Source organism: Rosa rugosa, chromosome 7 (genome assembly GCF_958449725.1).
Source record: "Rosa rugosa chromosome 7, drRosRugo1.1, whole genome shotgun sequence".
In the NCBI taxonomy this organism is placed as follows: Eukaryota; Viridiplantae; Streptophyta; class Magnoliopsida; order Rosales; family Rosaceae; genus Rosa; species Rosa rugosa.
This window is the reverse complement of record NC_084826.1, coordinates 2,573,780-2,586,311: the sequence shown is the minus strand read 5'-3', so window position 1 is coordinate 2,586,311 and position 12,532 is coordinate 2,573,780. Positions and strand designations below refer to the sequence as shown.

The 12,532-nt window shown below is 37.9% G+C and overlaps 1 protein-coding gene and 1 long non-coding RNA gene across 2 annotated transcripts; both read right to left on the bottom strand.

The window, feature by feature from the left end:
* Positions 1-1,901: 1,901 nt before the first annotated feature.
* LOC133722962 (perakine reductase-like) lies at positions 1,902-11,440 on the bottom strand. The gene is made up of 7 exons (XM_062149805.1): positions 11,279-11,440; positions 11,014-11,181; positions 10,571-10,771; positions 10,266-10,438; positions 9,526-9,622; positions 2,421-2,574; positions 1,902-2,273 (listed from the first exon to the last, which is right to left on the bottom strand). The coding sequence occupies exons 1-7, from the start codon at positions 11,336-11,338 to the stop codon at positions 2,089-2,091; spliced, it is 1,038 nt and encodes a 345-aa protein (XP_062005789.1). The 5' UTR covers positions 11,339-11,440; the 3' UTR covers positions 1,902-2,088.
* On the bottom strand, positions 7,752-9,515 carry LOC133722963 (uncharacterized). The gene is made up of 2 exons (XR_009852911.1): positions 8,938-9,515; positions 7,752-8,239 (listed from the first exon to the last, which is right to left on the bottom strand). It is a non-coding gene; the product is annotated as an uncharacterized LOC133722963 (long non-coding RNA).
* Positions 11,441-12,532: the final 1,092 nt, after the last annotated feature.

The window sequence follows — 12,532 nt, the reverse complement described above, 5'->3', positions numbered from 1 at the left end:
TTCGCAGTTGATCGTTTAAAAAGTTGTGAGGTCAAAATGCTTGAATTAAAGTAAAAATGTTAATTTTTTCATTAATTTAATTGAAATGAGTTTAAACTTTTAGAATAAATTTTTTTTTTTCCGAACAATTTTGAATAGTTATTATTATTATTTTTGAATGTGGAAGGACAAATCAATCCCCTCAATTTAAAATAGAAGAAAGAAAAACGACTAACTAGAGAGGGGCAACCTGCTACATAGTTAAGTTCAATGTGAAAAAGTGACATGCTAGCTTGACGGTTATGTTTTTGACATAACCAAGCATAGAACTATAAGGTGTCCAGGTAAAACTGCAGCCCACCCCATATATGTGGGAAAGTACTTTGAGTACAAATTTCATATAAATAAGGCCAAAAATTTCCTCCAATTAGGGATGGCAATGGGGCGGGTTGGGGATGGGGATCACAATACCATCCCCATCCCCCGGGTCATTCTCTACCCCCATCCCCGCCCCAATCCCCAATAAAAATATATTGGGGATTCCCCGTCCCCATCCCCATTGGGGACTAAGTCTCCAAACCCGCCCCAAATCCCCAATAAGAATTTAATAAATAAAATAATTTTTTCTCATATTGCCTTTTTTAAAATCAAAATCTACAACAAATAAATTTAAAATATAATTAAATTCATAAATCATAATTTAATGAGTGCAAAAGTCAAAACATCATTAAAATAAAAGTGTAGATATTAAAGTAAAGTAATAAATGTATTTGCGATTTATATTATAAACAATAAATTAAAATATATATAAGTTAAATATATGTATATATTATTGGGGCGGGTTTGGGGATGGAGATCACAATACCATCCCCGCCCCATCCCCAATCTTAGATAGTGGGGATTGGGGATCCCCATCCCCATTCCCCATTTGTCCCCCTAATTCTCCCCCCATTAGGGGCGGGTATCCAATGAAGCTCCGCCCCGCTGGGGATTTTTGCCATCCCTACCTCCAATCTTCTTGTCCTAGCCTCTAATCCCCGCTTTCCGGTTCTAATATTTGTCCAACTTAGTCATTAATTAAGAAAATAATTCTAATTAAAGAAATTTTGCTTAAATTTCAGTAGCACTTTTCACTCAAAATTATCTTCAAGCTGCATCCCACCCATTTTTTAGATTCTGGTTCCGTCCTGTAGCATAACTGTTAATTTTATTTTTCAGTTCACAACATCATATCATTCATATGCATATTTTAAAGTACTGACAAAAAAAAAAATCTTTCACTAAAAAAGAAAAACAAAAACAGAAAAAGAAAGTCCTTGGTTTAACTATACTCGTTATACTTCTATGGAGCAGATAAATGAATTTGTAAGAGGAGGAGCAGCCATTGGACTAAGTTGCTTGCACATGCAAGCAGACCCAACTTGTGTGACCCTACTCATCAAGTCACACATCTTAAGCTTGATTTCATTAAGTTTTACTCGAAGTCTGTAACTACCCTCACTTTCTACCTCTCAATCAGAGCTAGGAGATTAGGGTTTCTTGATTGTAACCATTATTTGGTTCTACTGTAATTCTTCATCTCATATAATGAAATCTTCAAGTTTTCTTATGACAAATTAAGGAACTGTGATTTAGTGTTTACACATATATGTGTGTGTGTATATATATTATATATATATTAAATGTATATGTATATTATAACAGTTATATTTGGTATAAAATAGAAACGATGTGGTATATGATATAGATAAAAAATGAACATTAAGATAAGTTGAGAATTTGAGTCGACGTTAGTTTTAAGTCAAGTTTAATATAGTTCAAATACCACTATGGAGTTTTTGAGAATTTTTTGAGGAGAAACGAGAACATTTTATTCATAATAAATTGGTAGTATTACAAAAAAAATCTACCATAGAGTGGTCGAGAGAGAATAAATTTCAGTATTATATGTGTATACTTATAACGAAAAATGGGTATTCAAACAAGTACAATCTTACAATAGGATATCCCATATCCCATATGCAATGTTCCATAATTAACTTATTAAAGAGAAGTTTCGTTTGCCTCAATTACACATATACTACGACTATAAGTTAAGCTTGAGATGAACTAATTCATAGTCTGTTGAGGGGTGTTGGCGAATTTCCATTGCACATGACTCGAAAATTCAGAAGTCTTATCACCAGCTACTTGGTCGAGTGGAACAGCATCAGAGATTTCTTTAAGGTCGTCTTCCTTGAGATTCAGACTCAAGGAGCCAATGTTGGTATCCAGGTTCTTAATCTTTGTTGTCCCTGCATGTATATGTATTGGGAAATTAGTTCAAATTAAGTACTAATGAACTAATAAGGTCAACTTATAATCTGTGTTGTATACCCCATTTAACTTGAAGACATGCAAGAAAAGAGTATACGTAACGACGAAGAGGTTCTCAGACTCACCGGGGATTGGTACAACGTCATCGCCTTGGTGGAGAACCCACGACAGTGCTAGTTGAGCAGGAGAGCAATGGTGCCTTGTAGCAAGGCGTTCTATTGCATAGTATATGTGTCTGTTCTTCTCCAAGTTCTCTCCAGTGAGCCGAGGATGTGCGGCCTGGTATTACAAAATCCAAGATTATTACAAGCCTACAAATATTCAAATCAATGCTATAATGAAATGCTTGTTGTAAAACTAACATAGAAAGTGTTTCAGAAAATGGAGAGAGCTTTGCTTCTAAGAACTTGAGAGAGAGAGAGTTTAGATGCAGATAATAAGTGTAGTATTTTCTGTTTTTCTCCTCATAACATGGATGAGAAATGGACTACATATAGTGGAAGATAGGGAACATGTAGCCTAAAGTCCTCCATAAAACAAGGACCCCTAAAGTCCTCCATAAAACAAGGATTCCTAAAGTCATCCATAAAACATGGAAAGGGTAAGCCTATAACAACATAATGATTTACCCTATATCTATTTACATGATATAGCCATAATGATTTACAACACTCCCCCTTGGATATTTCATGTCAATAGTGTTGCATGGGTTGTGCGCTTCTAAGTTGTCTCATCAAAAACCTTGCCAAGTAATAAAAACCCTGTGGGAAAAAAACAACCTTGGTCGAAGGAGAAAAAGAGCACAACGCGTATGAGTGTGGAGTAGTAATATCACAGCTTCGGAGATAAGTGGAGTCTTCTTATTAGCATCATAAGTAGGTAGTATGTCTACGAGAGGGATGCATTTAGATTTGCTACACCAAAACCTTGCCCGGTAAACCCAGTGGGAGAAACCCGTGGTCGAAGGGAAAAGATGAGCAAATGCATATATGTCAAATCAAAGCATCTTCAGGATGTAGTATAAGTGGGGTGACCATTCTAAAGATGTGCCTCGTTAAAACCTTGCCAGGTAACAAAACCCAGTGGGACAAAATAACCCTGGACGAAGGACGAAAAGAGTACACGATGGTCAAGTGTATATGCTTCGGGATACTCCCCCTGATTTCGACTCCCCCTGAAAATTACATGTTAGGTAATTCAGATAGTTTACGTAGACCAATACCTTGAACATGCTTCTGGAATGTAGACTTTGGTAGTGACTTGGTAAAGAGGTCTGCACGATTATCTTCAGATCGAATCTGCTTGACTTCAATCTTCTGATGCTCCTGTTGTTGCTGATTGAAGAAGAACTTCGGTGCAATATGTTTGGTGTTGTCTCCTTTGATGAAACCCGTCTTCATCTGCTCTATGTAAGCAACATTATCCTCGTAGATAATGGTTGGTTCATCAGTGGTGGAATGCAGTCCACATGTGCTTCGAACATGCTTTGTAACGGCTCTTAGCCATGTACATTCACATACTGCTTCTTGAAGAGCTAGTATCTCAGCATGATTCGAAGAGGTAGCAACAAGTGTCTATTTCGTAGACCTCCAAGAAATTGCAGTATTCCCAATGGTAAAGACATAACCAGTTTGGGAACGTGCCTTGTGCGGGTCTGATAGATAGTCTATATCAGCATATCCAACAAGGCGAGCATCATTCTGAGGATCAAGGGGGTTTGATCCATTCCTTGATGCGTAGGGATAGAATAAGCCCATATCCGTTGTACCTCTAAGGTAGCGGAAAAATGTCTTTCATGCCATTCCAGTGGCGGCGTGTTGGCGCAGAGCTATATCTAGCTAACAAGTTCACATCGAATGAGATGTCCTATCTAGGGCATTGAGCCAAGTACAATAATGCGCCTATTGCACTTAGATATGAGACTTCTGGTACCAATATCTCTTCGTTATCATCTGCAGGACGATACGGTTCTCTCTAGACTTCAGACGACCATGGGTGTGCTTGCTTTTATCCTCATTAAAGCATCTTAACATCTTCTGGATGTAATTTGGTTGATGGACCAAAATTTCATCTGCACTGTGCTCGGGCTCCAGGTCGAGACAATAATTTGTTCTCCCAAGGCCTTTCATCTCAAATTCCAACTTCAGGTGCTTTGCGGATTCCTTGATCTCTTCAGGAGTATCGATCAAATTCATGTCATTGACATAGACCGCCACAATTCTAAACTAGGAACTTGTTTCCTTAATAAACACGCATGGGCATAGTTTATTATTCACATATCCCATCCTGATTAAATATTCACTTAGACGGTTATACCACCTCCGTCTGGATTGTTTCAATCCATAAAGTGAACGCCTCAAAACTAATGGAGAGCGTGTTCCGTGGTCTAGAACTATTTGCATCGGGTATATTAAGTTCTTCAGGAACTTTCAGGTATATTTCTGTATTATGATCCCCCTAGAGATAAGTTATGACCACATTCATAAGCTGCATATTCAGTTTTTCGGAAACTACCAAATTGATAAGGTAGTGGAACGTTATGACGTTCATTACGGGAGAATACGCGTCCTCGTAATCAATCACAGGGCGTTGAGAAAATTCTTGCGCCACTAGACGAGCTTTGTGTATCACAATCTCATTTTTCTCATTACGCTTCCTTATAAATACCCATTTAAATCCTACAGGTTTAACATGGTGAGGTGTGGGAACGACAGGTCCGAACACTTTTCTCTTTGTCAAGGAATCTAATTCGACCTGGATTGCTTCTTTCCATTTTGGCCAGTTGTCTCTACGTTGACATTCATCAATAGAGCAAGGTTCGATGTCATCGCTAGTTATAATTTCGGTAGCTACCGCGAATACAAATATATCATCGATGATAATCTCATTCCGATTCCAAATCTCACTTAAGCATGCATAGTTTATCGAGATTTCTCTATTCTCGTGAGTGGGTTCAGACGTTGGAGCGTCCCCCCAACGTTGTCTCTTCTAGGACGGACCCATAATCTGGAATTATCTCGTGAGATGGATCAGTTGAGATCGCGATGTCTAGTGGATTCGTTTGTGCTGGTTTTACCCTCTTCCGGGGATAGGAATCCTTCGAACCTAGTGGTCTACCTCGCTTCTGGGCAGGGACATGTGACTGGTTAGCCGCCATGGTCGTACCTCGTCCATCCGGGATAACGCGTCCTACAGGGACATCTATTCTTGCAGGCACATTTGCAGCAGGTATATGTGATCTCGTCACTTTAGCTAGATCAGAGAAAGCGTCTGGCATATTTTGGGCTACACTTTGTAGATCTAGAATTCTCCGCACTTCACTATCGCATTGTGCGGTTCGGGGATCGAGATGAGACATAGTGGGGACATTCCACGTCAATTCACGTCGTTCATCAGGAACGGTAACGTTCTTATCTCCCCCTAACGGCGGGAAGACTGTCTCATCAAAGTGACAATCTGTAAACTCTCCGGCATTATCAGGTCTTATGGACTTTATGGGATAATCCGAGTGGTGATCCACAATTTCATGATATGGGCGAGAGTTTAGCAAAAGCAGCATTTTCTTGTGGACAATAGTGTAACATGTGATCACTTTGTCGATACATCAACCACAACCATGAAATATTTAAATTGTCCGCATGGTGGTTGGAAAGGTCCACAAATTTTCCTTGCATTCTGCGCAGAAAAATGGTGTGTGTATATACTAGTCTTTGCACATGATGGTCTAGAGTTTAACATTCCTAACGAGCAAGTTTGGCGTAATGTGTTACTAAACACAGGACCCTTATTCAGAAGGGGATGCCCGTGTGATAAGTTGAGGATACGGTGCATCATACTTTGACCTGGGTGTCCCAAATGGTCATGCCATAGCAAGTAGTTGCTCGAATTGGTTAGCTTCTGGCTAACAAATTTCAATTTCTCCAATATACGCTTCTGGCCGCACATTCAGAGGTTATGCAAAGATATTACACTCATTTTTCTTAGGGGTTTCAACGTGATAAATGTTGGTTCGAATATCCTTAATACTCAATAACGTTCTTCTGGAACGTGGAGAATATAAGGCCTCATTAATGGTAAATTCAGTACCATTGGACAACATAAAGTGGGCTTTGCCATAGCCCTCTATCAGGTTGGATTGGCCTGATATGGTTGTCACAGAGGTATGCATGGGCAATAAGTTTGAAACATATCTCCGATCTCGGAGTATGGTGTGCGTAATAGCACTTTTAACCGGACAACAAACTTCCCCACAGAATATGCCTATTCATTTATTTAATTCAATGGATCACATGTATGAATAAGTTTATTGAATTAAATATATTCGAACATAACCACATTTCTATAATCCAAAATAATTGAAAACATAAATCACCAAAATCCGAAGATGTTTCATTCATTAAGATGAAATAGATATGGCACAAGGGGCCAATTATACCCATGTCTTCGAGTTCTAATCCTCGGTATGTTCAGTAACTGCCTGAAAATCCATGATCTCTAGTGTGGAATCGATAGAAAATGACCCTTTAATAAAGTTGGTATTTCGAGTTCTGCGACTGGCGTAATACTCATCTACTGCTTAGGCTATCGCACAACAGGTGCGGGACCAGCAGTCAATTCCTCCACATTGATAACAAAGATCATGCTGATCGATTCTGGTGGCAGCGGGCCGGACCAGTGTTCCTTTCAACTTGGGCTTGCTGAGTTATGGCATCATGGTTCCTACCACGTGGGCCTTGGCCACGTGGAGCCTGATTACATGGCCTATTGGGCTTTGGCCAAGTGGCAGACGGTCATATGGGCTAATTTCGTTCTGCCAATCATGTCTTGCTTCAAGCAAGAAAATGGTCATTTGATGGTGAAAGTGCTCTTCTAGAGCGACCCAAAGAGTCTGTGTATCCTCTTCATCGGATACTCAACTTGGAGTGTTTTCTCCATATGTTTCCTTTGAAAATTATGGCACTCATATTAAAAGCCTCAATGACGACATTGTTAGCATTGATTGTTGATCTCATCTTCTTTGCAGTTAGATGAATTATCACATCTTGAACCACTTTAGATAGTTTCTTCCGGAAACCTCCAAAGAAACAAAGTCAAGTTTGTTGAGATTTGGTATTTCTTACAGGAAAGGAACAAATAATCTTAGTGCTTTGGGTAATATCGTCCATAAGCAACTAATAGGAACTTCAGGTTCTATAACATGGTATGAAAAATCGGATTAAACATGTAAAATCTACTGGTTTTATCATGTGTGGTGAATTTATGAAGGAAACTTCAAGTTTCTTAAATGGCATTATCGAAACTACAAGTTCGATATGTGTATGAACTACTGGTTCATTTAGAACTTCTAGTTCATTAGGTACCTGCATTTTCTACACATATATTCTAGTGCGAAAATTTAGACAAGTAACACAATAATATTGAATAGAGCAAATTGAAATAATATCTCACAAATTGAATAAATGGAAATCACAAATCAATTGAGATATTAATTGCATGCTAGTAATATAACATATTAATTGTCACACAATTATGTGAATAAATGCTTCTGGCAATTAATTACACATATGAAATATGGTGAATTTATTTGCAATAGCCATAATGACATGTACATTGTCTGGGTTCAAATCTCAGTAGAATCAAATCATTTTTCCTTTTATTTGATTCTGCTGGACCAAAGGAATGGGCTTGATAGTGAAGCCTATCGGGCTTAGTCTGCGGGCTTGTGACCCGGCCTTTCATGCGTAATTTAAATGGTGTGTGAGGCCTGCTGGGCTGCTAGGTCCCGCAGAGGGAGAGTGGGCCTGCTGGGCTCAAGCTGGTCTGCCAAGGAATGAAAAGTTATTACTCAACCCTTTTGGTAACTCCAATTAAATACGACCAGGTAAGAGTATGAGGTTTGGGTGGAGCGAGGCTCTCTTAAGTACACAGCCTCATTGTATCTTGCCTAGACATCACATCGAATTGGGTGAGCCTACTTGGAAAGATTCATAATATTTCAGTGTTGTCAAAACTACAGGTTCGATACTATATGTGAACTTCTGGTTCAATATTTATGTATGAAATTTTGGTTCAATGTTTATGTGTGTGAACTTCCGGTTCGTTAAGTACCTGCATTCCGCACATATATATTCTAATGCAAAGAATTTAAGCGGGTAAAATATTTAAATTTAATATGAGCAGGTAACACCACAAAACATTATCATAATAAATAATGAAGGAAAGATGTATCATTATCACAAAGTCCAAACAAGTATTTATAGATATTTGTCACAATATACATGAATTAATAGCTAAATTAAAAAGCTATTGATTTTCCTTTTACTCATTCCATTATGCCAATTATAGTGCAAGAGAAATAAGTGTCTCTCATAGATGATTAAGTTAAACTAGATGCTTCAATAAAAGTCATAAATCGTGATTGCAGCTTCTACTGAATAGCAGTCGAAAAACAAACCAAAATCCCAACCAAAACAACCCAGAAAAATATGAAAAATTATAGAGATGCAGTAAACACACAGAGGCTCTAGCATACAAAATTTGGTGAATTTTGGAGTTGAATTACTATTTTAAATAAATACGGGAACACAGAGGACAGAAGGTAAACTGAAACAGTAAAATCTGTTTTTGCTTGGAAAAACATACTTGGTTGTAGAGCTGGTAGATTGATGTTGATTGAATGATGAACCTCTTCTTTTCTGCAACCCAAGAGTTATTCACCTCTTCTCTTGTCGATCGGCAATCCGAATCCTAGAGCTAGTCGTGCTGATAACGTGTTGTAAAACTAACATAGAAAGTGTTTCAGAAAATGGAGAGAGCTTTGCTTCTAAGAACTTGAGAGAGAGAGAGTTTAGATGCAGATAATAAGTGTAGTATTTTCTGTTTTTCTCCTCATAACATGGATGAGAAATGGACTACATATAGTGGAAGATAGGGAACATGTAGCCTAAAGTCCTCCATAAAACAAGGACCCCTAAAGTCCTCCATAAAACAAGGATTCCTAAAGTCATCCATAAAACATGGAAAGGGTAAGCCTATAACAACATAATGATTTACCCTATATCTATTTACATGATATAGCCATAATGATTTACAACAATGCTCTGTTTCTGAGTTACAGAGCTCTCTGTTTTGACGTATGCTTTTCATGCTTTATACATCTGTTTTTAAGTTTGTCATAGAATGTCATAGAATTTGAGCAGAGATCAATATGAGGGAGAAGACTATATGTACCGCATGAACATGTGGATCCAAACTTTCGACAACTGCTTTGCCTGCGAAAAAACCACGACCAAGAGGACTATATGGAACTATTCCAATGCCTCGCTCCCTGCATCATGTGAGAAGAACTTACATTGATGAGCCGTACGTTTGTTTAGAGATGGGAATAATAGTACGAAGGAACAGAAAAACGCCAACATTGTGCTTGGAATCCTTTTATCAAATTCATATTGCATATCTAGAGTTATATATGTATGATGGTTTTATCGTTCATTTTCATCTGATACCAGCCTATATATACACCTCGATCAGTCTCTATTTTTCATTTTTGCGTTAGTTTATGTATGTCCTTATCAATACTAATTTAATTAAATGTATAAGATATTGGAAGAAACTAAAGAAAATTCAACTGATAATAAGAAAATTATATATATGCTCTCAAGATGAAGTGTCATCAACTTCTCCGAGGCGGCTATCAGAGGCAATGTGCATGACATTGTTTGTATTGATCATTATGTGTACTCCTCATTTAAATATATAGCTTGTAATGATCTTTATGACTTGTACTCCTCATTTAAATATATAGCTTACAAGTAAATGGTACTTGCAAAAATGAAACATATCGTATTTTTTAACACTTGTAAAAAGCATCTGTAGTATATTTGTTTTTTATATTTTAATTTCTTTTGGCAAATTGAACCTTTTTAAAGTTTATATATATAAATTCATCTTGAAACGAATTGATTATATACCTGCAGAGTGGTATAATCTCTTCTTCAATATCACGAGTCCAAAGTGACCACTCCATTTGTATAGCTGTGATGGGATGAACTGCATGTGCTCTCCTTATTGTGTCTGGACTGGCTTCAGATAACCCAATATACTTAATCTTTCCTTCTTCCACAAGTTTCTTCAGCTCCGCCATCTGAAATCCAAGAAAAAAGGAAGTATCCAATCATATTTCCATCTGGGGTTGTTTCGGATCCTCTTCACTGTTTTCTATATTGGTATTATGCATATGCTCAAATGAAAATTACATGCATGAATTCAAACTCACAGTTTCCTCTATTGGCACCGTTTGGTCAATGCGGTGATAATAGTAGATATCAATGTAGTCGACACCAAGACGCTTCAAGCTAGCCTCGCAGCATGATCGGACATACTCCGGAGTTCCCTTTACCACCAAACGAGGTCCTAAGCTTACAACACCAAACTTTGAGGCTAATTGAACCTTTTCTCTTGGCAACTGCTTCAAGGCCTAAAACAACATACAAAAAATGAGTTTGGATCTCATTAGTCATTACCACATTCTGTGATATTTCCGCAAACTAACTACCCTATTTGCGGAAATCCCCTACTGAACTGGACTTTGATAATAACATAACTTAGCAACAAAAGGTCATATTGCAATTGATAATCTCTCAAAAACACCCGGACAAATGCTTTAAGAAAAGTTCACCAGTAGAGGTGTGATCAAATATATATAAATATCATACATACCTTGCCAACAAGAATTTCATTGGCATGATCAGTTCCATATATATCAGACGTGTCAAAGAAAGTGATTCCTTTACTGAAGGCATGCTTTATAATGGAAATTCCATCCTCTTCAACACCAGGATACTTGACAAAAGTCAAACCCATGCATCCAAACCCCAATTTTGAAACCTGAAGTTAATGCAATTGGAAATTAGAACTAAGCAAACGAAACTGAAGAAACTTTAGCAGGAATTAAGGAAAATGCAGAAGGATTAATATATCTTACCTCAAATCCTTGAGTTCCAAGTTTAACCTTGGGGATCTGTACTTCCTTCTGTTCAGCCATTTGTTCTCTTCCTGCAAATAATTACTATTGATTTGCAAAACTGTGATAGGATTTAGACTCGAACTGTGAGGAATAAAGTTGAGGATTCACAAACTCTTTAATTTGCTGTGTTTAGGATTAAAGTTGGCCATATGTTTCTGTGGTTATATATGTACTCATACACTGACAAGTGACATCATTGACTATGTCAGAGTATCTAGTTCTATTTAGAGCACTATGTCACTATGCCTTTTGTTTTGGTAAGTGATTATGTCACTATGCCAGTACTTAACAATTGACATCACTGCCTATGTCTTTGCTTTACTGTGCTGTGTATTTTTCTTCCATAAATGACAGAAATGATAATCTAATCTAAAAATTAATCAAAATCGAAAAAGATTTACTTGGAACTCAGTGATTTAAGGTCTAAATCCAATTAGCTAGATTCTCAGTCTAGGAATTTCTGTCTCTTTCCCCTCTTCGACAGTTTGACTATTTTGAGTTAGTTTGAATTCAATAGCTGCTTGAGTTTATTAATTAGCCTAATCTCAACATGTGTGGACATAGATCGGTGAAAAGAAGAATTAGTTAAACATTCTCCTATCTTTGAAAACATGCACTTAACCAACTTCCCTTGCTTCCTCAACAAGGCAATGAAGAAACATCCATCAGTTTTTTTTTTTTTTTTTTGAGGAGCAAAACAAAAATTACAACCGGAAGCTCCTAGGACAACCGAAATTAAAAGAATCAAAGTTGAAAGCAGAAAGGGCAGAAAGGGGGAGTCTCCCCTTCCAAGTAGTAGGAGTCTTCAAATGGTGATCTTGATTTGCCATCGCATCAGCCACAAAGTTTGCCTCCCGATGGATGAACGCAAAGACAATGTGCTCAAAATTGCTAGAAAGGTTAGCGATATCTCTGGCAAGAGTACGAAGCCTCCAGGGAGTGGCACTTTTGCTATTGACAACGTCAATTAGAAGCTTGGAATCACCTTCAGCTAAAATCTTCCTACAGCCGAGGAGAAGGGCATGATAGAGGCCATCATGAAGTGCATTTCCTTCCGCAACAGGAACAGAGGAGATCCCGATATTCCTGGACCCGGCAAAAATAGGGTTACCATGCTCATCTCGAAGGACAAAACCCGCAGCAGCACTTTTGTTCCCGACGACGGAACCATCAAAGTTTAGCTTCCAGAAACCAGGAGGAGGAGGTTTCCAT

What these genes read in the sequence shown, in the direction of transcription:
- LOC133722962 (XM_062149805.1), bottom strand. Translation starts at nt 11,338, where the DNA reads ATGGCTGAACAGAAGGAAGTACAGATCCCCAAGGTTAAACTTGGAACT. An exon ending in TTGGAACTCAAGGATTTGAG is followed by an intron (nt 11,182 to 11,278) that starts GTAAGATATATT and finishes CATTAACTTCAG; the next exon opens with GTTTCAAAATTGGGGTTTGG. An exon ending in CGGTGCCAATAGAGGAAACT is followed by an intron (nt 10,439 to 10,570) that starts GTGAGTTTGAAT and finishes CTTGGATTTCAG; the next exon opens with ATGGCGGAGCTGAAGAAACT.